General features: G+C 34.0%; 2 protein-coding genes across 2 annotated transcripts; one reads left to right on the forward strand and one right to left on the reverse strand.

Annotated features, from left to right (window-relative positions):
• Window positions 1-14,120: 14,120 nt before the first annotated feature.
• LOC137815663 (uncharacterized) lies at window positions 14,121-14,906 on the forward strand. Its single transcript, XM_068618774.1, has one exon. The coding sequence runs from the start codon at window positions 14,121-14,123 to the stop codon at window positions 14,904-14,906; it is 786 nt and encodes a 261-aa protein (XP_068474875.1).
• Window positions 14,907-19,221: 4,315 nt separating this feature from the next.
• Window positions 19,222-24,640, reverse strand: LOC137813769 (Protein kinase superfamily protein). Its single transcript, XM_068616187.1, has 2 exons — window positions 24,279-24,640; window positions 19,222-21,826 (listed from the first exon to the last, which is right to left on the reverse strand). The coding sequence occupies exons 1-2, from the start codon at window positions 24,283-24,285 to the stop codon at window positions 19,743-19,745; spliced, it is 2,091 nt and encodes a 696-aa protein (XP_068472288.1). The 5' UTR covers window positions 24,286-24,640; the 3' UTR covers window positions 19,222-19,742.
• Between the last annotated feature and the right edge of the window lie 2,629 nt (window positions 24,641-27,269).

Below are 27,269 nucleotides of genomic sequence, written 5' to 3' on the forward strand. Positions count from 1 at the left end.
AATAAATAATATATATATATATATATATATATATATATATATATATATATCAACTAGTGAAGAATTCACTACTAAAGTAACTTGAAATTCAACTTGTCTTTAGTATTTTCTATTGTCTACTTTCTTTTTCTACACAACAACCTCAGACCCCTTTTACTTTACTATTATTTCTAAATTTTATTGTTTGTAGATAAGTTTCAAACACTATTTGATTGGATTCACAATTGTATTTGTTCAGAGATGACTTGGGGTCAACTGGCCCTATCTATTTTATGTTAAACAGTCTAACACTGCGTTAAACCGTCTATACTAAAATTATTTTTAATTTAATTGTGGAATGATAGAAATTAGGCACTACATCACAAACCATCTCCACGTCAAGTTAGTATCATATCTTAACAACATAGAATAAGAAAATAAAACAACACTACATCAAAGCAAATAATAATGCTAAATTGAACATATTAGAAGAACACTTATTCAAACAATGCTCCATTGACCATACATTAAATTGAAAGGCACCATATAAATACCAAAAAGGGAACCATAAAACAACACTAGAACCATGTCAAAGGCAAATAAAATAAGTAAACATAAACCAATAAAGCAATATACGAAACCTTATAAAAATAATTTGGAACCATAAAGCAAAACCTAGATCACGGTTACCTATGTGTTGCATAAGAAAACATTTTTGTTACAACATTAGTTAGTCCATGTAATTAAACTGAGAACTAATTCATTATAAAATATGAAAAATTGTAATATACAAATAAGGAAATGCTTTTGCTCTAGTTTTGGTCATTCCTTATTATAGGTACAAATTCATCTTTCCACCCATGGACTATTTATAAGGACTTGACAATTGATATAACCCAACTCGATAAGCAAATGACTAAGGACACAACAAAAACTTCACAACTAGGCCAATCATCTCAGCATACAAGACCACAGACCCCACCAGGTCTCAGAAAAGCCTTAGTAGAAGAACCAAACATGAAGCAAAATATAATTTATTCTTCCTTCTAGTCTTTTCACAAGATAAGTTTATGTAAAATAAATTGAGCTCACTTTAGAGGTGGCAAATAGAAGAATAAGCTAGAGTAGGGTGTGCTTAGTAATTTGAGTAGAGTGTGCTTAGTAATTTGGGCTTGTCCAAAGCCCACCTTTCATGACATGTGGACCTAGGTTTAGGGTTTCTTTGACCTACCTTCTAGAAGATTTCTAAAAAATGACAACACTACCCCTCTATCTTGCTCTCCAAGACACACTCTCCTATACATAGAGTGCATTGCCTCATGTATTTTACACTTGATTTTGAATATAGAAGAGAAACTCTACTTGAGTGATTAGTGAGCTTTCCCTCCTAATTTATTCTTGGGTCTTATCTTGAGAGTATTGCACCTCAAGTGGCGACTCCCCACCACCCATCTTAGAGTATCCCATCCTCCAAGTGGTGTGACAACATCTCATTTTCATAAGCTTTCTTCATCTCTTCACCTTTTTCCTTCCTTTTCTTTGTGCGACTTTTCTTCCATTCTTTATGTTATTATGTTCTCTTTTCCTTATTTGCTTTTCATTTCTGCCATCATCATCTAAATCACCATATAAATGTGTTTTTCTCTTTGCCCTCTAGAAGTGAAATTTCACACTTAACCACTTGGTTAAGTTCGTGTCCAGTGGGAATCTTCTTTGGGTTTCTCACCATAGTCTGCTCAAAAGAAAAACTCATAAACAAAGTGCAACCCATAAAATGTGCAATCCTCAGCTCACATCAATAATTCAAGAAATATCACATAAACTCTTACATTCAATCTCAACAAGTGCAAGTGCAAGTGCACTTTGAAACATTCCTTTATTCCCATCAAGTCCTACAATTGATAATGTACCGGTCAGAGACAAACAATCCCAGAACTTCCGGTATCGGATGTTGACCGACCAACTTGTGTGAAATACATTAAGATAAAGAGGATAATTAATACATTCTAAATTAGGAAATACTCTTTTAATATTGATTATGCATGTTAACTATGATCCATCAATATCAGGGCTCATCACAATTGTATAAATAGGCATAACAGACAAAGCAAATATGCGTCATTATTATAGCATTAATAACACCCAAATACTGAAAAATCACTTAAGCATCATAGAACCCTTTGCAGGTCCACTCCTGACCAGGAGCCGAAACTGAAACGTTAGAAAAAGGAAACAAATTGTGACCAAAGAAGAAAAATCAATTGTTCAATCAATAGTTGATAAAAATCCATGTATAGTTTTCTATTGGGCCACATAACTGGGTCTTGTTTTTCTATTTGTTTGTTTTGGTTTTTTGTTATTTCTGTTCCACTTTTCTCTATAAGTACACCTCTATTTTTCTATTTGTAACACACTATATATACTTTTGTGAATTCAGTTAATTCACGTGTGTGCCTTTTCGTTTACGATCTTTGCATCTCTTCACCATCTTTCTCTGTTGTTTCTCTTTCACCCTTTTTAGGGTTTCTTGCCTTGATTGTTGGTTCTCTTTTGGTGATTGGTTCTTCCTCACACCTTTGCAACGCCACCCTAGCTTTCTTTTCACTATAACAATTAATCATATTATGGTATCAGAGCTCATCAATTGAAGAGCTCTGTTGCACACTTTAAATCTTTCCTTTCTTTTCTTTTCTTGCTTTACTGTTGTTTTTTCTTGAACATTTCTTTGTTTCTCTTTTTGCAACAGTGGTGCAAGAATGCCATGTCTCATCGTCTCAAGTCAATCCAGCGAACAACTATCTGTACCTTCATCCAAGTAAGAACCCCACTACATCTCTTGTCTCGCCAATGCAGGAGACTTCTAACTATCACTTTTGGATTCGTTTGATCTTGACAACTTTAAATGCAAAAAACAAAGTGGAGTTTTTTCTAGGAACACATCCTTTCCTAGAAAAAGATCATCCAAGTTTCTCGGCCTGGAATAGATACAATATTATGGTTAGTACACTTTGTCTCCCTTCCCATTCGGCAAAGCATCATTTGGATGGATGTTTTTCTAGACATCTAGAATGATTTGAAAACCAAATGCTCTCACGGTGACCTATCCAGGATTTCTGATCTTCAACTAAAAGTAACTTCGTTAAACCAGGGGGATTTATCTGTGACTGAGTATTTTATAAAATTAAGGATAATTTGGGACATGTTAGATAATTTTAGGCTTATCCCTATATGCACATGCTTTGTAAAATGCTCTTTCTCTATCAATTTTGTCATAAGTCAAAGAAAATGTGAAGATCACGTTATGCAATTCTTGAGAGAGTTAAATGATCAATACAGTAATATAAGATCACATGTTTTGTTTTACTCATGGAACTCATCCCACTTATACAAAAAAAAAATAAAAAAATTCTCTTGTTGCTCAACAAGAAAGACAGTTAGCAAATAACATTTTTGTTAGTATTTCTAGTATCAACAATGCCAATTCCACTAGGACACCCTCCTCCACTCTATGTACTTTCTGTGGTAAACATGGGCATATTTTCTTTTAAAAGGTTGGGTTCTCAAGTCAAGAAAGTAGGAACACAAAATTCAATAGCACTAGAAAATTTTACACCTACTGTAACAAAAATGGTCACATTGTGGACACTTGTTACAAGAAACATGTCTACCAACTGGGTATAAATTCTATAATAACAATAGGGTTGGTCAGATTAACAATCTTGTTACTACTGTTGAAATTCTTTCTGAGCCTTGTCCAAAAGAGCAGGAAAATCATGATTATCATCTCACTGCTCATCAATATCAAATTATCAATGATGTTTTAAGGAAGACCAACAGTGACACTACAGCTAATCATGTTCAAGTCAATCAAGTGGGCTCTCTGCAGACCCCAAAGCACATGAATCATCTTCAACAGGTAAGAATTCCTTAAACTCTTTAATCATACTCTGGATTGTTGATTCTGGTGCCACTAATCACGTTTGCACGGTTTTATCTACTTTCACTCCTATAAAGCTATCAAACTTGTCCTTATCAATTTACCAAATGGCTAACATGGTTTTGCAAACTATTTTGGGATAGTAATTTTTACAAATAAATTTTATCTTCTTGATGTGTTGTACATTCCTCAATTTACATGCAATCTTATATATACTTCTAAATTGTCTCTGAACTTAAATTGTAACTTGATCTTCTACCCCCCCCCCCCCCCCACCACACACACACACACACTCTTATACAGGACAACCTCTCTAAAGAGAAGATTGGTTTAGTTAATGTAAAAGTTGGCTTGTATATCTTTGACTCTTCTATTTTTCACACTGCCACACACAATTTTGTTCCATCTGTCTCTTGCACTATTAAGGACAATAATTTGTGGCATTATGAAATGCAACATCCTTCTGATGAAAGGTTGCATGTCAAGAAAACTCAATACCCTTTTATTTCTGTTGATAAAACCCATATGTGTGATATATGTAATCGTGCTACACAAAAAAATTCCTTTTACTCTAAGTACTTCTCACACAATTAAATGCATTCGGTCTGATAATGGTGTTTAATTTGCTATGAAAACTTTTTTTTTGCTTCCAAAGGCACAATTCATCAAACCACTTGCATAGAAACACCTCAACAAAATGTTATAGCCGAACGAAAACACCAACACATTTTAAACATCACTTGCGCTTTACTATTTCAAGAAAATTTACCTCATATTTTTTGGGACTTTGTTGTCCAACACGTTGTTTTTCTCATAAATTGCACACCTACTCTGCTTTTACAAGACATTGCTCCATATGAAAAACTTTTTGGAAAACCTTGTGATATCTCTTCTTTACGAGTTTTTGGATGCTCTTGTTATTCTACTACTATTCGTGTTAATAGAAAGAAATTAGACACTTGATCTGTTCATGGCATCTTCCTCGATTTTCCACACAATACCAAGGGTTACATTCTCTTAAATTTAAAATATCATCGTATTGAAATTTCAAGACTTGTGATCTTTCATAGACATCATTTTCCATATAAATTGAATCATGATGACACACATAGCATCGACACTTTATCTTCACCCAATCCTGCTAACTATGATACAAATTGTGATGTGTTGTTTGATTATGACTATCAAAGTCCTGAGAACGAGACTACTATCATTCAAAATGAAGACAACATCATTAAACCTAGATGCTTTAGTAGACAAAGACGCATACCAGCCTATCTAGAGGATTTCCAAACCAGCTTACCCTCTACCACCACTATAAGTATTCAATATCCAATTCATAAATTCATTTCTTATCATGCTCTTTCACCTTCTTTCAAAAACACCATTTCTCTATATCTTCTAATAATGAGCCTTGTTCCTATACTGAGGCTTCTAAGCATTTCTGCTGGAAACAAGCAATGCAATAAGAGCTCAATGCTCTTAATGCTAACAATACATGACAGATCACCACTCTTCCTCCAGGAAGAAAACCATTTGCAGAAAATGGGTTTTTAAAGTGAAACACAAATCTGATGGCACCATTGATCGCAATAAAGCACACTCGGTAACAAAAGGTTACACCCAATTGGAAGGTCTTGATTTCTTAGATACATTTAATCCTATAGCAAAACTAACCACTTTAAGACTTTTACTTGTTGTTACCACCTCTCAAAATTGGATTCTTAAACAACTTGATGTGAATAATGCCTTCCTCCGTGGTGATCTCTTTGAGGAAGTATACATGCAATCACCTTCGGGCCTCAAACTTCCATCCTCTCAACATGTTTACAAATTACAAAGATCACTATACGGACTTCGCCAGGCTGGTCGCTAATGATATGCCAAACTGTCTCAACTTTTAGTTTCAAATAACTACATTTTATCCTCTGTTGATCACTCTATTTTTTTTAAACCTAAAAGGTGTAAGAATTGGTGGCTTAAACAAGAGGGGAGGTGAATTGTTTGTCAAAGATTTTCGCAAAGATTGATTAAGAATGAACCTTTATCAAACAATCACAGATAAGCAATTAAGGAAAGCAATCAACCAATGATACAAAAACTGTTTTCAGAATTTTAATCGATTAAAATCACTTTTTAACCGGTTGTTTATATCAGCAACAAAAGCATAATTAAAAAAAAACAGTTATAAGGAGTTAGAGATAGAGAGATTTACACAACGAATTTTATATTGGTTCACTCAACCTTGAGCTGCATCCGGTTCTCAAAACAACCTCTGAGTTCCATTAGTAATCAATTACATATTACACCAACACACCACAAAGAGGTGACCTTGAAAACCACAAGACCCACTCACCCTCTTTGCTACACCACACACCTCAAGTTAGAACACCCTCCGACTTTGCAGGATTTCACACACACTTACAAGTTTATGAAAGTACAATTACAAGAATCATGGAAGGAGTAGGAAACACCTGAGATTACACAAATCAGGAAGTCCTATGATTAGATCTTGTACCAGTGCAAAGCTCAACAACAATATTGCAAACCTTTTGAAAACTTCTTTCAGAAAAAAATCTCAATCTCTCTTTGATTTCAAACTATGTAAAACTTGTTGTTTTTGTTTTGAAAGAAAGGCTATTTTATAGTGTTAAAAAACTAGCCATTTCAGGGCAACATTAATGAGCCAAAGTAGTTTTGACCACACCCAAAACAGATTAACAAGTTTTCAAAAAACTGTTAGGAAATGTTACAATCAACCGGTTGGAAAGACGTTTTAACCGGTTGAATTGGTTAGGTAGTTACATAACCAAGTCAAAAACAGTTTCAAAACCTTTAAACAAGCCAAGTGACAAATAACCGATTATTTCGATAATTCAACCGATTGTTTTTCTCTTTGCTTAGAAAAACACTTTGCTTTTTAAAACAGATTGGGCAAGCTTTGTGCAAGGATTAAGAACTGATCTTTACATAGATTCTAAACCCTCTAATCTAAACCCAACCAAAAGCAGCAAGGCTTCAAGCTTCATCACGGATTTGAAACATCAAAGTTCCCATGCTCTACAAAAGGAACTAACATAACTATCATTCTTGTGTTTGTTAATGATTTGGTGCTCACTGGAAATGATCATGAAGAAATCACTCACATCACATCTCTACAAACACTCAATTCAAGATCAAGAATTTAGGATATCTCACTTACTTTTTGGGCCTAGAGATGGCCAGAAACAACCTAGGACTCCACATATGCCAACACAAGTATGTGTTGGATCTTCTTCATGACATATGCTTGATAAACTCTGCCCCTATACCCACACCCATGGATCACTCATCTCGACTTTCTTCCTCAGAAGGTACAAGACTTACTGACATTGAAACCTCATTATAGAGAAGACTCATTGGCAAGCCCATCTACCTCACCAACACACGACCTGATATTGCCTTTGTTGTCAACAACCTAAGCCAGTTCATTTCCTCTCTTACCAGTCTCCACCAACAAGCTGCTTTTCGCCTCATTCAGTATTTGAAAGGAAATCCTAGGAACGACATTTTTTTTTCACAACAACAACCCTCTTCAACTTTGTGGTTTAAGTGAATCAGATTGGGCCACTTGTCCTAAAACCCAAAAATCTGTAACTAGTTACTCCATCTTCCTGAGAGATTCTCTTGTTTCATGGAAATCAAAGAAGCAACAGATAATCTCCAAGAGTTCCTCCGAAGCAGAATATAGAGCCTTAGCCACAACCACCTTTGTGATTCAGTGGCTAACCTACATCCTTCAAGAACTTGGGCTTCCCTATACTCAACCAGCAACCATCTATTATGACAACCAATATGCAATACACATTGCTTCTAATCAAGTCTTCCATGAGCGTACCAAGCACATTGAGATTGACTGTCACATCGTCGGAGAAAAGATCATAGTCAGCCTCCTAAAATTACACCCATCTCTTCCTCTATGCAAATTGCAAACATTCTTACCAAACATCTTGCACTTGTCACCTACAAAGAGCTCAAGTCCAAGCTAGGAATGAGAAACATCTATTCCCATCTTGAGGGAGGATGATAAAATTCATGTATAGTTTTCTATTGGGCCACATAATTGGGCCTTGCTTTTCTGTTTTTCTGTTATTTTTGTCCCACTTTTCTCTATAACTACAACTCTATTTTTCTATTTGTAACACATAATATATATTGTTACGAATTCAGTTTATTCACGTGTGTGTCTTTTTGTTTATGATCTTCATATCTCTTCTCCACCTTTATCTGTTCTTTTTCTTTCATTATGTTTAGGGTTTCTTGCCTTGTCTGTTGGTTCTCTTTTGGTGATTGCTTCTCTCTCACACCTTTGCAACGCCATCCTAGGTTTCTTTTCGCTATACCAGTTAATCATATTAATAGTAGTTGTTGTCCCATTCCTTTACAAGAAGGGATAATAATACCACTACAAGTCACTAGTACAAAATTGGGAATCAATGACGACTTATTATGATGGGTCTAATTTATCCATCACAATAAGTAAAGCGGTGGCAATATAGTAAATAAATTAAAATTTATTATGTTGGTTATTATTATAATTGACATAATAAAATTTTACTATGACGTTATTATTTTAAATGATATAGAAAGTTGTTGCTATGTCAATTGTAATTAGAACTGTTATAGTAACATTTTTAATCTCTTTTTAATTTTAGGGTTCTTTCTCATTCACGTTGTTTTCCCTTTATGTTCTTTTCCATTGGCAAAGAGCATCGTCCCATTTTTCGCATTTTCGGTGGCAACGAGCATTGTCTCATTTTCGCATTTTCAGTGAGAACAAGCACTATCTCTTGTTCACTTGCAACCCATGTTGATTTTGGCTTAATCCCAAGTCCCACATTAGTGGGTTCATTGTTTGGGAAGGAGGTTTGAGGGTTATAAATTAAACTCTCCCCCTTCACTGTTATATATCCCAATTTGTAATATCTTCTCCCATAATAATAAAAGTGAGTTGTTTTTGCTGTGCTCGGAGATTAGGCTAAATAGGCCGAACTCCGTTAACAATTTTCGGGTATGTTTTTTCCTCTTTATCTCTTTTATTATTCCGCTTTATTTATTCAATATTATTTGTCGGGTAGCTCTGTTAGGGTTTTGTTTTAGTGGGAAAATTACCCGTTTTTCCCAACAACCCATAGTGTCATTTTTATGCATTTCCCTTTCTCTTTCTCGTTTTTCCGAATAATCTATGTTCTGCACGTTCAATCCTAATTTCTATTTGTGCTAAATTTTCATTCCTAACACACATTTTGCTTCATGTTATGTCTCTATTAACATAGTTGTGCGATTTTTTGCAAGGAGCGTGAAGATCAATCGTAAGGAGAAGCGACTCATGATTTTCAGTGCGGTGCCTTGCATCGCCTCAAACATCGGTATGATAGAGGATTTCGTGGTGGCAATAAAGTGTTGAGGTCTGGAATCAAAGGAGAAAGCAGTGTTGTTGATTACATAGGTTCCATAGAACGCGAGGTTGTCAGCCAGGAACATTGGAACGTTGAAGATACATACTCCAAGGACGTTCAAATTTGTACGACATTATCGATGCATATAAGTTGTGCACATGAAGGGTTCAATAGATTGTTTGAACAAGAGGTATATTATTTTTTGTTGAAATTAGTGAGTTCTTAAATCTAAAATTATTATGCAGAACATCTTTTTTCAGTATTAATAAACTGTCTATGTGCAAATTACTTTGAGAATGGGAATTACCTCTATTCTTATCAATCCATTTGTTTTTTAGTTTTAGTTAATTACTCTTCATCTGGAAATCGTTAAAGCACTAGTTAGAGGTAGTTTTGCAATCATTTTTATCTATATGTGACCACATATTCTTCTTGTATCAAAGCATTGGGTATTCATCTATGTGTCATCAGCAATGGACTAAATGTTATCAAGGTATCTCTTTAGTAAATGTTAATGTATGCTTTTACATAATCTCTAAGGTTAAGAGAATACTGCAAGTAACAGTCAAATGAAATTTTGTATCTATGCAGACTCTTTTTTTGCTTTGACAATTGTGAGAACACTAATAAGTCACTATAATAGGAGGTGTTCACGACAAATCTCTTTTCATCTATTGAATGAGGTTTCTATTTGTAATTGAAAAGCTGTGTAGAACTTCAATACACCCCTCAGTTGATATAATTTCACTGCTTCTTCTAGTGTTCTTGCAACTCATATCTTGGCAAGTGGCTCATGGTTTTCTTTTGATGTATAAATGGATATTCACAGTCTTCTTTATATTATTTGGGGGTTATTTCAGTTTGATTTATCATTGGGGAAAGATTATGACATCACGTACGCTTTTCTCATTGATATCCTTAACTTTATCTCATTTATATTAACAGGTCACAAGCGTTAGATGTCGTCATGTGATGTTGATGTGTGGTTTTATGTGCTTTTTGATTGGTTGGGTGTGTTTCTGTACGAAGGAAATGAAAAAAAGTACGAGCTAAAAGTTTGAATACTAGTGAAAATACATTTAATAGATGTTTACTGCATGCTTGAATGTGACTATGGTAGAGGGTGGTGAAAAAAAATGGATTTGTGAGGTTCTCACATAGTTTAGTTGAAGGAGGTGTTCTTTCAAGAATTTGAGGTAGCTACCCTAGGAGCACTAGATTAAACTCCAATGATTCTGTTTTTTTAAAGGTAACTAAATTTATTTATCATTGTGTTATTGCTTGTCATCTTATTTTTATTTACCATTAGAGGAAATAAAGGTTCCATGGCCCTTCATTTCCTATAGGTCAAAATTTGTAAAGAGGATAGGGTCATTATTCATGATGTGTAGTGACAAGTGCAGGACAAATTCAAGATTCATTAGTCAAAGTTTTGGCTTTGTGCTTATGTTTTAGAAAGAGAACAACTTGACCCAATTAAATACACTTTTCTAATTTTCACCTAAACATTAAACATCATAGGCCCATACAAAATGTTTAGAGTCCACATTCCTCAATATAATTTCAATGTTGTACTTTAGAGTCAAATGGAACAAATACGGTTATGGTAAATAGGGTACACTTTGTTAGTTTTATTACAATGATTTTAAATATCGAAACTTAGATGCAATGTTTTAGTTATATTTAATATTATTTTTCAGTGTAAAAAATATGTTTTAATCCAACTAGCGTGTCTACAAAGTTTTCTTTTTTTAAAATTGTATATTTTTAGTGTATTTAACTTTAAAATGTACTATTTTTTTTTTTTTTCAAATGCTATCAAAAATACTTTTTTTATCTCTATAAAACGTTATTTATATACTTTGTAGGATCAAAAGTGATGCATTTTAAAATTATAACTAAAAATGTAAAAAGATTATTTAAAAAGATGAAAGCTAAACTTTGAAATTTTACAGGGATAAAAAAACATTTTAACTAATTTTAATTTATCCTTACCTATTTCCACTTAACAATTTTACAATCAATCAAAAAAGTTAACATTCAAATAACTTCTGGAGTTTATTTATAGTTATTGTGTTTTATGAAAGAATCACCAATTTCCATATATATAGTTTAACTTTTTTTTGATTTATTTATGTTCCTTTGGAGACATCTAAGTATGAAACTTGGTTATAGGAATGAAACTTGTTATGGAGTCTGAGAAGGCCCAATACTAAAAGGGTAATTGGATGCGAGTATTCTAAAAAAAAAAATTTTGCAAAACAATTTATTTGTCATTCCATGTGAAAATTTAATGCACTCTGATGAAAAAAAAGTCATAAATACCAAAAATGTTTCTTTCACATCATGGCTATTTGCAACAACAACTTTTCTCAACCACAAACGATGTTAACTAAAATATGATGAAATAGATTATGAACTTTTACATGTCCATCAAACCATAAATTATATTATTTATAATAAATCCATTAGTTTTTATAATTACTATCTAAAAAATTATAATAATAATGATTTTTTCATTTGTTGAGTGCGGGAAATGATTTTTCGTATACAATATATATGTGCACAAATAAAAATCCTAAATTGAGGATTCAAACTAAAGATTGTTGTAGTTTTCAGTTATTAATGATTTGATATTCATGAATTTTGTTTTTCTAACGAATAAAGCATTTATTTGGTTGTTGTTGACAAGATTTGGTTCTAATCACATGAAACTCAGAAAATGTAGAACCAATTATTGTATTCAAGCATTTTTTTCTCTTGTTGGTATAAATCATCACTTCTATTATTGTGTCTTTTCTTATTTTTTATGTAGTTTTTCTCTGTTTAGTTGAAGATGGAGATCAAACTCAGTTGAATGTCATGGAATTAGCTATGGCGGTGGTCAAAGTTCATTAGACTATCTTTTTTGGCTGTGGAGAGGCCCCCAACTCCAAAACTTGCAACAAATAATGCCCAATCTAAAGTGTAGGCTGCAAAATGATGTGTCAAAATCAGTTGATGCTCCTAAAATAATAGATAGTTGTAGAAAGAGGAAGTCAAATATACTATTTTCTATTTCATAATTTAAGACACTAAGATTGATTTTGTACAATGTATATTGAATAATATCATTTAATTATCAATGAATTGGTTTATGTTTATTGAATAATACCATTTAATTATCAATGAATTGGTTTATGTTTATTGGATAATATTATTTAATTATCAATGAATTGGTTTATGTTTATTGGATAATATTATTTAATTATCAATGAATTGGTTTCTTTGAGAATTGCAAGTGAATAATATTATTAAAGAAGGAAGGAAACCTAATAAATCAAAAAAATAAAATAAAAAATAATATTAACTTATTATGACAGTTATTGTAATAAATACCATAAAAAATTTGACTTACTATGACGGTTGTAGTGTTATGATGGTTGAAATACAACCAACATAATAAGTTCAACTTACTATGACGGTTCTTCAACTAACACAAAAAATGTAAACTTTTTATGTCCCCTGTATTTATGTCGCTGGTAGAACCGTCATAAAATTTTTTGTACAACCATCATAAAAAGTCTTGTACAATCGTCATAAAAAATCTAAATATACCAAATCATCGCATGCAACCAAAAGAGAGAATAATATATTAGTTTCTACCATATCTAAACATTATGATTTGATTGATGTGTACCATAAAAAAATAACTACTTGTGAATTGCATGTTGCTTTTAGGATGTTGTAAGTGGTGGTGTCATGTCGTTGAAACTTGAAATGAATACATATCATAGTTAAGCTAGTAAATAAAAAAATTCCAGCCCAAAAGGGCACATTTGTAAGGGAAAGGTAATGATTTCATTCAGAAAATAACTTCTTTTATTGCATAATCTTTCTTGCTTACGAGCTTACTATATCAATCCCTTAAAAAACAACCTTAATTGAAAAATTAAATTAAATTAGTTATTGTAGTAAAGCCCATAAAATAGGTCCTAAGATACAGGCGTGTGTTTAAAAAATATTAGGTGCAAAAAGAAAAGACCCAAGCAGCCTCTAAGTCCAATAAGAGAGCCTTATAAATAGATATTCCAACTACAAGGTAAGTAGAGTGAATTTATTTGATAATTAACTAGTACCAATTCTGACTTTGGCATCGGAGAACCTTTTAGATACACACACCCATCCGTGAGAGGAGACCGAGACCAAGAACCGAGAGATCCAGTTGACCTTGCCCAGAGAAGTGAGAGTCTACAAGTCATATCCTGGTCCAAGCCGAAAGCCCAGACCGAGAGCTCGCATTGAGAAAGAAGATCGAGAAATCAACAGTCTCAGAAGAAAGAAGATTGTTTTTATGCCCTTGCAAGAACATTTTGGCACCCACTGTGGGGCCGAGAAACAGGACAGCTGAGGAAGTAAGCAAAGATGAGCAGTCTGGGGAGCAGGGAGATAATCAGAATGTCATGTCAATGGCTATGCTCATCCAGTTACAAAGAGAGTTCGAAACACTAAAGAAGAGCAATGAAGAAGAGTTAAGTGTGTTAAGGGTGGAGAATGCGTACATGAAGAGGAATTTGAATGAAGAGACGGTTTTAAACACATCATTTGAAACTGTTCAACCAAGAACACATATCCACTAGAGGGTATATAATGAGGAAAGCTTTGAAGCTACAAGGAAGAGAATACCAGAGACTTATGGTATCTTTGTCGGAATATCTGTTAGGAGGCATCCATTTTCCGAAGCCATTATAGAAACCCTACTGCTCGAAAATTGGAAGAATTTAACCATGGAGAAGCATGATGGAGGCACAAATCCTGATGAACACATTGCAATATACACAACGCATATAAGTTTGTATACGTGGAATGATGCCATTTTGAGCCGAGTATTTCCAACAACTTTGAAGGGAGCGACTCTGAGTTGGTTTATTCGATTGCCATTGTTATCCATTGATTGTTTCAACACTTTAGTGAAAAAGTTTAGAGCTCATTTTGCTACAAGCCGACCACATCATCTGACATCAATTGCCTTAGTGAATATATGGCATGAAAAGGGAGAATCCCTAAGAAAAGTTATGGAGCGCTTTGGAAAGGTAGCACTAACTATCCGCAATCTTAGTCCGGAAGTGACAATGCATCATATGATTACAACACTAAAACCGAGACCATTTGTCGTCAGTCTTTGCAAGAAACCGGCAACCAATCTTCATGAGTTAAGACGACGTTCATCAAAGTTTATGCAGATGGAAGAGTTGAGAGAATTTCGTAATCAAGCGAGGGCGGATGGAAATGATAAGAAGATGTGTGAGAAGGAAGGAGGACATTCGTTTAGAAAAGGAAAAGAAGAATTTTGTAGCCGAAAGTTTCAACAATATACACCATTGAGTACTAATAGAGCAAGAATCTTACAAGAAGCAATGGCAGTAGAGATAATCCCACCACCAAGGAAGGTAAGAAGTCTAGAAAGAGCAGATCAGAGTAAACATTATCAATACCACAAGAACCATGGTCATCATACAGAAGAATGTGTAGCTTTGAAAGATAGAATTGAAGAATTGATTCAGGTTGGGTAGTTGAAACGCTTTGTAAGAGATAGAGGGATAAGGAGCAGACAAAGTCCAGGGCAGTTAAACACTCATCATTGTATATAAAACCTTTCGGTCAAGGATCATTTTTCATGTATAAAGAAAGTCTTATTCAAGATCGAAACACTTAATGAAAAAGTTATTCATATGAAGAATCAAACTATTAAGTTTCTCAATGCTTCGCATACTTCAAACCTCTAAGTCAAGGATGCTTTCACTCTAGGTGAAATCCCTCCCGAGAGTGTATCTGGTACTTCAAACCTTTCGGTCCATGATGCTTTCACTCCAGGTGAAATCCCTCCCGATAGTGTATCTCGTACTTCAAACCTCTCAATCCAGGATGTTTTCACTCCAGGTGAAATCCCTCCCGAGAGTGTATCTCGTACTTCAAACCCCTCGAACCAGGATGCTTTCACTCTAGGTAAAATCTCTCTCGAGAGTGTGTTTCATTCAAATCAAATCTCAATCAACGAAGTTCTTATTTAAGAAGTCGAAAGGTTAGTCAAAAGGTAAACAAGCCTTCAAAATTTATGTTATCAATTTCAACAAGTTATAGGCCTAAAGGTTGGTCAAAAGAAAGATCGAAAGGTTGACAAGATTTCAAATAATATTTTATTGATTTCCAACAAGTTATAGGCTGAAAGGTTGGTTGAAAGGTTGGCTGAAAGATTGACAAGATTTCAACCAATATTTTATTGATTTTCAACAAGTAATAGGCCGAAAGGTTGACCGAAAGAAATACCGAAAGGTTGACAAGATTTCAACCAATATTTTATTGATTTTCAACAAGTTATAAGCCGAAAGGTTGGTCGAAAGAAAGACCGAAAGGTTGACAAGATTTCAACCAATATTTTATTGATTTTCAACAAGTTATACGTCGAAAGGTTGGTCGAAAGAAAGACCGAAAGGTTGACAACCAAAATTTTATTGATTTTCAACATGTTATAGGCCGAAAGGTTGGCCGAAAGAAAAACCGAAAGGTTGATAAGCTTTTAACCAATATTTTATTGATTTTCAACAAGTTATTATGAAAACCTACAAGGTCAAAAGTTTCAAGCACATTTTAAAGTTGATTAGAGTTTGAGTTATTTTATCATAAGTTGAGAACTTTCATAAGTTCGAAAATTATAAAGATAGCATTAGACACAACTTTTAACACTTATATACTGAAAGGTCAAAAGATTGAAAGGTCGATGCTGATAAAACTATTATATTAAAAAGTTACCCCGTTACAAAAATGGCAATAAGAGTACAAGTTAAAATACATCAAAATTCAGAAATTAGTAATCGTGAGCCATTACAAAAAATAAGAAGCTATAGCTAAATCATTATTCAACATTAATATGGTCATTGCCATCCGCAACCTCTTCTTTCGACATTTCATCATAAGGAATGTCTTCAACCAAGATAAGCTCACCATTGTGAAAATCTTTACCAACATCAAAGTTCCCTTTATCTATTTTTTTTTTATCAGCAAAGAATGAAATAAAATTAAGGGGATACAAAGGGGTATCCCAACCCTTTTTACACTTACCAGATCAGAACAAAAGAAGACCCAAAGTTCCCTTTATCTATGATAATCTTGTAAAAGTATTTGGCTTGTTAAAGAGCTTTAGAGAAACCCAATTCGTGTTGTTCAACAATAAAGCTAACGACTTTGGATAAGTTTTTCTTCACTTCATTAATCTCAAGATCTAAATGATGAATCTTCTCGACATCAACTTGCTTAACAGCAGATACATAAGACAAGTTTTCCTTCAATATTTGATTTTCACTTTGAAATTCCAACGTTTTGGCAGATAACCTAGCAATCTCATCCTTCAATGACTCTTTTGCACTTTCATGTTCAATCGACGACTATTTGATTTGAGTGTTCAGTGATAAATTGGCCTCAAGAGAGGATTCAAGACTCTTCTTGGACTCAACCAACTCTTTCTTCATTTTTTTGAATTCAAAAGAAGAAATACCATTCATAGTTTCTTCTCTAATTATCTTAGCAATCAGAAAAGAGCGGTTCGCAAGCACAATTTCCGAATTTGTCAAAGAAGAAACATTGGCTGTTTTAAACGTTTCACGAGAAGAACCATCAAGATTTCCATGCACAAATTCTGAAAAACGAGATGAAGCATCGAAAATGGTTTCGGGGAGGGGTGGAGAGGAGCTTCCGGATACATGACGATGGCGCCTGGGAGAAGAATGTGACCGCCTACCTCTCATCTCTTTTTTCCTTTTCTTAACACGTTCAATAGTAATGTTACCAGCATCAACGATCTCAACCACAACTTCAACCCGAGAAATGGGTTGAATAACTTCAACATAACTTTCATGCTAGACTTCTCTTTCATGTTGAGGAGTGGAATGACCAGATTTGGCAAACAACTTCGAAAAGTAAGCTCGACCTTTCGGATTAGTAATAGACATTAAACCTGAAAGCCAAGTCACAATTTAGAAAAGTTAAAATTCTATGGTTCAAAAAAGAAAAAATTGAAAAAGATACATACCGATAGCATCAAGAGAATAAATCGAAATTTTAGAAAGAAAACTTCAAAGGATTGAAGATTACCGATACCGACTAAAATATTCTCGAACTTTGGGATTAACCAATCATAACAGAGAAGAAGACTTATCCTCCCTTCTGCTCTCTCGGCTCTTTCTTCAACTTCAACATCCATAGTCACATCATTCGAGTCTTTCATACAAGAAAGTGTAGCAGATGAAGAGACCGAAACGATATCCTTATTAGTCTCCATCACTCTTCAAGTAGACTCATTACCCACACTCGAAAATCCCGTAAATTCATCAGAAACGGAAACAGAGCTTGAAGAGACATTGTACCTTCTAAGAGTATTCGGCTAAATCTTTCGGAATCAAGAATGCAAAAAAGTGTGAGGTTGATCATATGAAATTAAGTATTTATAGCACTTGCAAAACCTTTCTATATGAAACGTCACGACATCACAACCATTGAAATGTATTACATCTAACGATCAGGTGTTTATAACCCATCATGTCAATCGGCACATTCAAAAAAAGCACGCGAAACGAGACAATCTTTTGATACAAAAATGCATTTAATACAAAATCAAAATCATTTCCAAAAACTATTTCTACTGACATGTCTTAAATGCAATTTTTTCCTTCTTAATAGGCATAACGTCATTTATAAATCCTCACGCCTGGGGGCTAGTGTACTGACTAGGCTGAAAGGTCAACCGAAAGATTAAAAACAAAAAAAGAAAAAAATTAGTTATTGTAGTAGCCTATAAAAGTGGTCCAAAGATACATGTGTATGTTTAAAAAATATTAGGTGCAAAAAGAAAAGACCCAAGCAACCTCTAAGAGAGCCTTATAAATAGATGTTCAAACTAAAAGGTAAGTAGAGTAAATTTATTTGATAATTAACTAGTACTAATTCTGACTTTGGCATCGGAGCACCTTTCAGGTACACACCCCCATCCGTGAGAGGAGACCGAAACCAAGAACCGGGAGATCCAGTTGACCTGACCGAGAGAAGTGAGAGTCTACAAGTCATATCCAGGTCCAAGCCGAAAGCCCAGACCGAGAGGTCCAAGCTGAAAGCCCAGACCGAGAGGTCCAAGTCGAAAGCCCAGACCGAGAGGTCCAAGCCAAAAGCCCAGACCGAGAGCTAGCATCAAGAAAGAAGATCGAGAAGTCAACAATCTCAGAAGAAAGAAGATTGTTTCTAGGCTTTTCCAAGAACAATACTAGTTGCTCATTATTTGCATTGGATTGAATTAACTTTGAAGCATATGATAACTCCTTTGATAGTAGTGTTAATATATATATATAGAGAGAGATTGATAATAAGATATATATTTTTTACTTTAAATTTGAGTTAATTTCTTACTTATGTTTATTTGTTTGTAGGTAGTAAAATACTTAAATTCGAATTTGAATTCTCTCGAAGAAAAAGAGTATGATGAGTGCATGGATAAAAAACTAAGAAGGAGGTTTGTGATTATAATAGGAATTATATATTTTTATATAGTCTTAATTGGGATTTTTTATTTATTTTTCTATGTTTTTATAATTAGAAAGTTTTTTTGCACATTATTTTCCATCAGGTTGATTATATAACTTATTGATGTCTCTAATTAGTGGGTGAACATAATATTTTTGGGATCATAGTGTAAATAGGTTTATGTTAGCTTTTGTATGAGTCGACAGTTTAGATAGGGGATAAAAACAACTACAACATCCCTCTTCCTCATGAAGTTGAAGGCTTAAATGGGGAATGGAAACAAATTAGAGACAGAATTTCAAAAGTGAAAAAGAAACCCAATGAACACAAGAAAAACAACACATTTTTACAAAATAGGTTTACATGTCATGTGCAGTTTGTACGGTTCAGAATGGCCAGGAACCAAGCAACTGCACAAACACCAAGCATTCTAAAAGACCTTTTTTATCTTTACAAACGAATGATTTTATCAATACAGATTGATTACTTCGATTAGAAACTCATGACCAGAAAAATGAAATGGAAAGAAAGCTGTTAAAGTCATGTTTTGGCACCTCAAAAATGATGGAATGACTATTCTTCATATACCCAAAGATGCCACCAATCAAGTCTCAAGATTTAAGGATACAGCAGACCAACATGAGCAATCATGACACGCTCATTTCATGGAATGCACTAACCATTCCTCAAACCAATCGTTCTTGGTATATAAATGCATGAGCATCAGAGATTAAACCAATGACTTCCATGTTTTATTTACCACCCAAAAGTCCAAGCATTGCAATGAGAAACACGTTAAGATGAAGACTTTCCATTTCGGACATTGGACCCAGTTTGAAAGCCTAGCCTGTTGCATCAATTTCCTTTCCATGATCATCTTCATGAATATTTCGCCTCAACCTTCTCAGCCATATATCATAGTCCATGGGATACGGTGTCCCACATAGACTATCAACATAATCAGCAAAAGCTTTCAGCACAGTGGAAATATCACCTAGCTTCTGCTGAATTAATCTCCTTGACCAAGATGTCTCTCTCCACAGTAGAGCTCCCTCTACAGAGTCTAGATCAGGGAAAACTCCGCCACATGAATAATAAAGCATATAAACTAGGCTTTCTGCATCTGAGGCAGAGCATAGCTTTCCTTCTTGAAGTGCATAAGTAGATGAGAAATGAAGATTCATAGCAGGACGATCTCTATCTTCAAGAATGGCATGACCCCATCCTATCAGAACAAAATAAGGGTGCCTCACGCCGGACTTTACACATATTACATTCTCTGGCCTGATTTCTCCATGCCGAATTCCAGCTGAAGCAACAGCTGAAAGTGCTGATAAGCAATCATGGCAACATCTGATAGCTTCCTCTGAACCAAATTGGCCACTGCGTACCATTTCAGCTACTGTTTCACCAACTGGACTGGTTACGAGAATAGGGGTCCCACACCAAGGGTGGTCACAATTTCCACCGGAACTGGGTCGGCCACAATGACCTGGGTGTATGATCCTACCAGAGGCACTCAATTGAGGCAGATATTTGCTTGAAAGACCTCTCTGCTTCATTATTGTCAATACTTTGGTCTGCCTCTGAACTTGATACCATAGATTCATATCTTCCCATGCTGGTTCCAGCTGGGACGGATGAGAGCCCACATATAGGAACAGATTTTTTCCTGGGTCTTCAAGATGGGATGCAATGAAGTATGTCAATTCACTAGTGTTGATTACTTCTTTTATCTGATAACCCTTTTGCCAATCTGAATCCTCCAGCCATAATATGGTTCCTTCTGATATCATAGACTCTTTGGAATCAACTTTGACTGAATCATCCTCCACTTCAACAATTTCAGGGGAAACACTACGTTGTGGGTATCGCAATACGCCATTTCCATTTACACTGGTATCTCCTAACTGCCTCTCAACTCTTCTTGTTTGGAGACGTGAACTATGATCAGCAGCTAAATCCTCAACAGAGTGCTTGGGCATTCCAGCGAATTGCATTATACAGTGGAAGGTTGCAAATAGTACCTGTAGAGCGCCAATATCTCCCCAATTTGCATTTCCAAGTTTGTTCCAGATCCTATCAATTGGAGAAACAGAAATTCTAGAATGATTTTTTACCCATTCAGCAGCACATTCATATACATTATTCAGGTCAAATTTTAGCTTATTTACATCTCCTTCAACCTTTACAACTCCCCCATATTGAGAATCAACTAGAAGAACAAACACTGTGCATGGATCAGGAAAGAAACTCAGTCTACTTAAACTCCTTGCCAATAGCATTCGAAGAGCATAAAATAGAGCTTCTCCAAGAACTGATGGAGAAGGCTGACGATCACTGCCAACAGCATGGCCTCCAACATCAGGCCTTAGAAGTGCCAATTCAAGGACATGATCCCATTTTCCATGCGGATGTCGAGAATTATTAAGCAATATACCAGTACCACAAAGACCTCCAAGCCTTCCATTTGCAATAGCCTGTTCAGCCTGATAAAACTTCATATTGGAATTATACAGACAAGCCACAGAAAAAGGCATGGGCTCATCTTGACTCCAAAATGCCTCCCACAAGCCTTTTATACCTGCATGTAAAAAATCTTCAATCGCAAGATAAGCTGTTGCTTCTACAGCATCAGATGTAGAAGCATGAACAGCATTGGGCATGCGTGTCAGCTGCTGAAATGAAATCCCTTCCAATGCATAATCAAATTTTTGAAGTTCAATCAACTCAAATGGAACATCAAATGCCTGCTGTTTCAAGGCACAGTCTTCTGTTACAGTTTCAAACCAATCTACAAGTTTTTCAGTCAAGCTGTCACTATCAACAAACTTATAGAAGAACTCCTGGTTCCGAGGCCTACCCCCAGATGATACACTGGACCTCTTTGTCCCAGACCCTATTGATTCCTGGTCTGGGGATCTACCTGTAACAAATATCCAAGTTCATTAATATTAGAATAACTACTGTTCTTTTTTATATGTTAGGATGGTAAATCAGGCCTTCATTAGTTGAAGTTCAAAAATCAGCAATAGTTCTCACATGACTTAAAAATTCAGAGATAAAAAAATAATGCATAAACTGACAGATTGACAATAGAAATTCAACATAGAAAAATGAAAAAAATGGCATATTCACTTATGACTAGATGTGGAAGCCCACAACCACCATATTATTTATTGAGGTGAGATCAAAATGATCAAGCATGACACATCCTTCCTTGAGAGACTCCTTTAGGAGGATTTCATTTTAATGGCTGAGAAAGAGATTTTTTTCCTGGCAGGGGTGTAGTTTAAAACAATACTACTTACTTTTTGACAGGTCAGTTGACAAATAATACCCCTTTTACTATACTGTCAGTTTTAATATATCAGTTTATCTAATGTGACTTTCCTCTAAGTCAGAAGTTAAACCATGATGTGGTTCCACTCCAGCCGAAATACAACTACCTAAACCCCACAATAATAAGGAAGTTTCATAGCCTTTATTTTCAGTCTAATCTGCAGTTTCTACCCCACCTGAAGTGGATCCATCATATGTTGCAAGTGTAAACATTTAAAGGACCATATTTTTGTTTTCTATATTTTCAAGAGCTCTCACTGCTTCACATGGTCCACAAGCACAAGTAACAGAACATAATAAAATCAGGACCAGTCTTGTAGAAACTGTTATTTTTCCTAGCTTAAGAAAATCACATTTCATTAAAGCTAGACACCCGTACTCATAAACAGTGCAAACATATTCTAGGTTGTCCTCTTAACTAGTGGATCCAGGATACAAGGCTGCAATTTCTTGGTCCCAAAGTAGATGCTTTCTTTTACATTACCGAAGGGAGATCTCACAAATTCTCCTTCAACCTTGCTAACAGTTCAAAGGTTAGAAATCACACATAAACATGGTGTTTTGACATTTGGTGCAGCCAAATCTTTGCTACTACTTAAGCCACTTCTGTAAAGATAAAGATAAGGAAAAATGGGGTAATTGTTGATCTCCTTTTCTATAAAAATTCTTTCAAAAAGTAAAAATGTCATTCTATCACCCCATTATTAATTAAGAATAAAAAGTTACCATCCCAACTACCGGTTATAATAAAGGATAAGCGTGGGTGATGTTGTTGCCTCTAAATCTATACCATATTACCACACATAAATGGTCCAGATTAAAAAAATGTACATTGACTTTTTTAAGTGGTCATGTGACCAGAAACTATGTTTTAATCAAGACTATCAATGTTTGGTCTAAATTTATAGTTCTCATTTCTCACAATAAACAGAAATCCTCACTATATATATATGGTCCTCCTCACCATTAAAATTTTCACATCGCTCTAGCTCAGTTCCTGAGCACTGGGACACGAAAATTGATTCACATGCTTTATAATACATCAAAATTCACTACATTAACCAGTTTTGTACCCTGTTTACCTAATTCTTCAGTGTCAAGAAAAACAAATTACTCCATTTATCCATTTCACTGCGACTTCTATCTCAAACAAGAACATCAAGGCAGGAACATGCTTTTACAGATCCACAATCTGTAACTATTACAAGCTTGCCAAGGTAAAAATGCCATTGATTAGCAAATTCAAGCCATATATCACCCACATGTCTTAGAAGCAAAAAGAGAAAGAAAACTCTTGCTCTATTAAATCACTGAACAACTAAAACACTATACACTGAAGATGTAAAATTGAAGTTTTAAGTTAGACCATCAATGACAACAACTTGGACTTCCCCAAAAGCCTAATGCGTCAAGGTCTACAAGGCCTTTTTATATGCGACCATTCACATCGCGTTCCTGAAGAACAAATGAACTATATTCACAAAGTTTAAGCCTTTGAGAAGAACAACCCAGCGTGAACAATGCTAAAACTGTAGCAAACAAACAGAATCACCCTAAACAAAAAGTCCCTTGAAACTAAAAAGCTGCACGGAGCTACATCAAAATGACCACAGAACCACAATTGGAAGTTAAGAAGAAGAAGAAGAAGAAGAAAGCTTAAATAGGTACAAATTCACAAAGGTTATCCAAAATTCACAGCTAGAAGCACAATCGCAACCCCCAATCCCAAATTCCTAAACTTCCCCTTTCGCTGAGTTGAATTGCATCATCAATTTCTCAAATTTAAGAACTCCCTCACGCCCACGGAAGTTTCTATTCGAGTAATTAACTCATACAATGCAACCCATCCACCCATACCCACACAAACCATGGAAAAAAATAATTAAACAAAAACGACCATAAAATAATGTGGAGTGAGCAGAGTCAATCTCAGGAAAGAGCAAATGAATTGGCGTCAAAGTAGAGTCAAATGGGAGAGAATTTAGGGTTCAGAAAAAGAAAAAGGAAGTAGAAGAAGGAAGGGTGTTGAACGATACCTTGCATTTTTCAGTGTTACAAGTGTGTACAAGAAAGCTTTTCAGATCTTCCCCTCTCTTTTTTTTGTTTCTCTCTAATTATATATAACTTTTTAAATTTTGTTTGTGGGTTATGATGAGGTGCGTGGCTCAGCAGAGGAAGATGCAGATCGAACCGTGTTGGTGCCTGATCCACCACCAGGTCGTTGAATTGCTGATTCTGCTGCTTTTCACTACAGTTTGGGGAACCATGGCAAAAACACAAACTGATGCTAAAGCTTTGCTTTTGTTTTTGTCATTTTATTATTTGAGCTTTTCACTTTTTCAGTTCATTCATGCGTGTGTTACTTTTGTGCTGTGTGAACTGTACAATATACAACAACACGGGCATCACCCATTGGTGGGTGTTTAATATTTCATCATCATAATAATAATAAAAATAATTTATTAAAGTAGAAATAAATGCGAGTAATCAATAAATAATAATTATCATTCCCTTTGTTTCCTTTTTTGAATTGAGGGCAATGACTGGTGTTTTTGTTTTATTTTTTCTGGGTGTTACGTTTAAGAAAATGGAAATTAGTTTCTTTGGTGAAAGTGACGTTTTGTTGTTTGTCATGAATTTTTTGGAGTTAATTTTATGTTTTGGATTGGAAAGGGTGAATGAGAAGGGTTGCTTTGTGGTGAAAGAATTGGACCCCTAAGTTAAAAAAAAGGAGTGGCCGGCCCTTGGGAAGAAAAGAGATAGCTATGAATTGTGATTTGTTTTGGTATATACTATGTAGGTATGTAGGTAGTGAAGGAGCTTCACTTTTGTTTACATACAAATTTCATCCTTATCACTCTTTTTCTTCTTTTCTTTAATTCTTTTATTCTATATTATGTTAAATATATTTTTCTTTTTTCCTATAGTATAACACAAAATCAATTTTTATTAGTCTAAATTTTAGATTTATCGTGTATATATAATAAAGAAACTATTGTGATGAATTTTTACTAATGTTCTTAAAAAACGAATTTTCAGTATTTTTGATTTTTTTTAATTATTTTTTTACTACAAGTATCTAATAAATCTAAAGTTGAAACAAAAACAAAAATTAGTTTTACGTTATATTACAAAGAAAAACATTTAATTTTTTCATATTTAATATAAACAGGATACATGACTTTGTCTGTTTTTCTACCTATGATTTTTTTTTATAATTTAATTTGGGTATATTGTGTCACTAAAGATTCATTTCACTAATTTTGATAACATATTACCAATTTATTTTGTGGAAGCTTTAGAAGTTTGATATAAATTGAACCAATAAGTTGTCTCATGAGACAAAATGTTTTAAAGCGTATGATACTAGGCATTGAGAGTAATATCATAAGTTTATATTAGTTCCCGTAATTATTGAGATACATTTAGTTTTTTTTAGAAACACTTAACAGATTGTAATTACTGAATCCACAAAGTTAAGATAAATAATGTATTTAAATAACCATGCATTGTGAATGTTGTAAAAGATTAAAAGTAATTTTAATATAGTGAAATGTATTAATTATGTTCCTTATCTTGTGCATTATTATCTCAAATAAAAGATGGATGCAATAATGGATTTATTTATATTTTGAAAGATAAAAAGCAATAAGAAATGTTATCTATATTAAGTTTTAGCAATGTATATTTACATTAAATTATTTTAATCACATTATATTATTAATTAAAATTTATCATTTCATATTTAAGGATTTTTATTTTCAATTTTATATTTTTTAACAAAATTTACTTATATTTCTTCATCATTAAGTTTATATTAGTTTTTTTTTAATTATTGAGATACATTTAGGTGTTTTTTCAAAAGAATTTAAAAGATTTCAATAATTAAGAATTTGATTACAACGAATACACAATTTATTTATGGTTCAACGACTTAAAAAATTACTTTTGGTTATTTCATTTTAATTTTTTCTTAAGATTAACAACTCAAATATTATCTTATTATTACTTTTGGTTACACATAGATAGAAGATGTTGTCAAGGAAAACAATTCTTTTAAAGAGGATATGGAATATAGTTTCCTTGCATGAGTATTTACTGCACAAAGGAAAACATACAATACACTCCCAAAGACAGAAATAGAAAATGGCGCTCAAGGTTTTTACAATATAATATTCTAATGTTTCTTAATAAGTTGCTTTGTTGTCATCATCTTACTTATATAAATGCTTAGATATGACCTTGTATGATCAATCTTATGATTTATTCTTCATTATTTTGATAAAGGTTGAAAATATAATCCTTAAGATTTGATGTGTAGTTGATTTATCTTACTTGTTTATGTTTTGTTTTATTTTGTAAAAGAAAGGATTTTCTTTCTGATCTTAAGTTATATAAATACAAAACTAAATATAATATATTTTTTTATACACGGCATTGTATGTGTTTCTAATATATTCTTATTATAGACGTTGTTCTAAAAACACTATAAATGGCTTCGCAAAACCAGTTTTTTTATGGAAGGTGTTGTTATAAATAGGTTTCTATTTTTCTGTGGTGAAAACTATTCCTTTTGAAAATAAAGATGCAAATATTTTTGGAATGTGTTGATGAAGGTATTTGGGAAGTTGTCATGAATGGAACTTTTGTTCTTATGCATGTAATTAAAATATGAGAAAAAACAAACTTCTCTTTAGATAACAAATGAAACTAGAAAACACAATATGATGTTCATCCGAAAGTACTCGGGAAGAAGCAAATTTATAGTTTCTTGTTTATCAACATTCAAAAACAAAAAAGTGTAAGTGACTCAAACTTTTCTTAACATATAAATAGTGTTCAAGTTCTTGATGCATTTTGTTATAGTATACGGGGCTGAGACAGTAAAATTAACCAATTGAACAATTAATCCCTCCTGGTCGTCTTTCACTCCTAAGTTTCAAGCTTTGTCTCTCAATCGGGAGTGTACTTGAAAAATGTACTGTGATGCTCAAGTAAGTGTTTGGTATTTGGTGTGTAATGAGTGC

This window comes from Phaseolus vulgaris, chromosome 1, assembly GCF_051622355.1.
Source record: "Phaseolus vulgaris cultivar YP4 chromosome 1, ASM5162235v1, whole genome shotgun sequence".
NCBI lineage: Eukaryota > Viridiplantae > Streptophyta > Magnoliopsida > Fabales > Fabaceae > Phaseolus > Phaseolus vulgaris.

What these genes read in the sequence shown, in the direction of transcription:
- LOC137815663 (XM_068618774.1), top strand. Translation starts at nt 14,121, where the DNA reads ATGGAGAAGCATGATGGAGGCACAAATCCTGATGAACACATTGCAATA.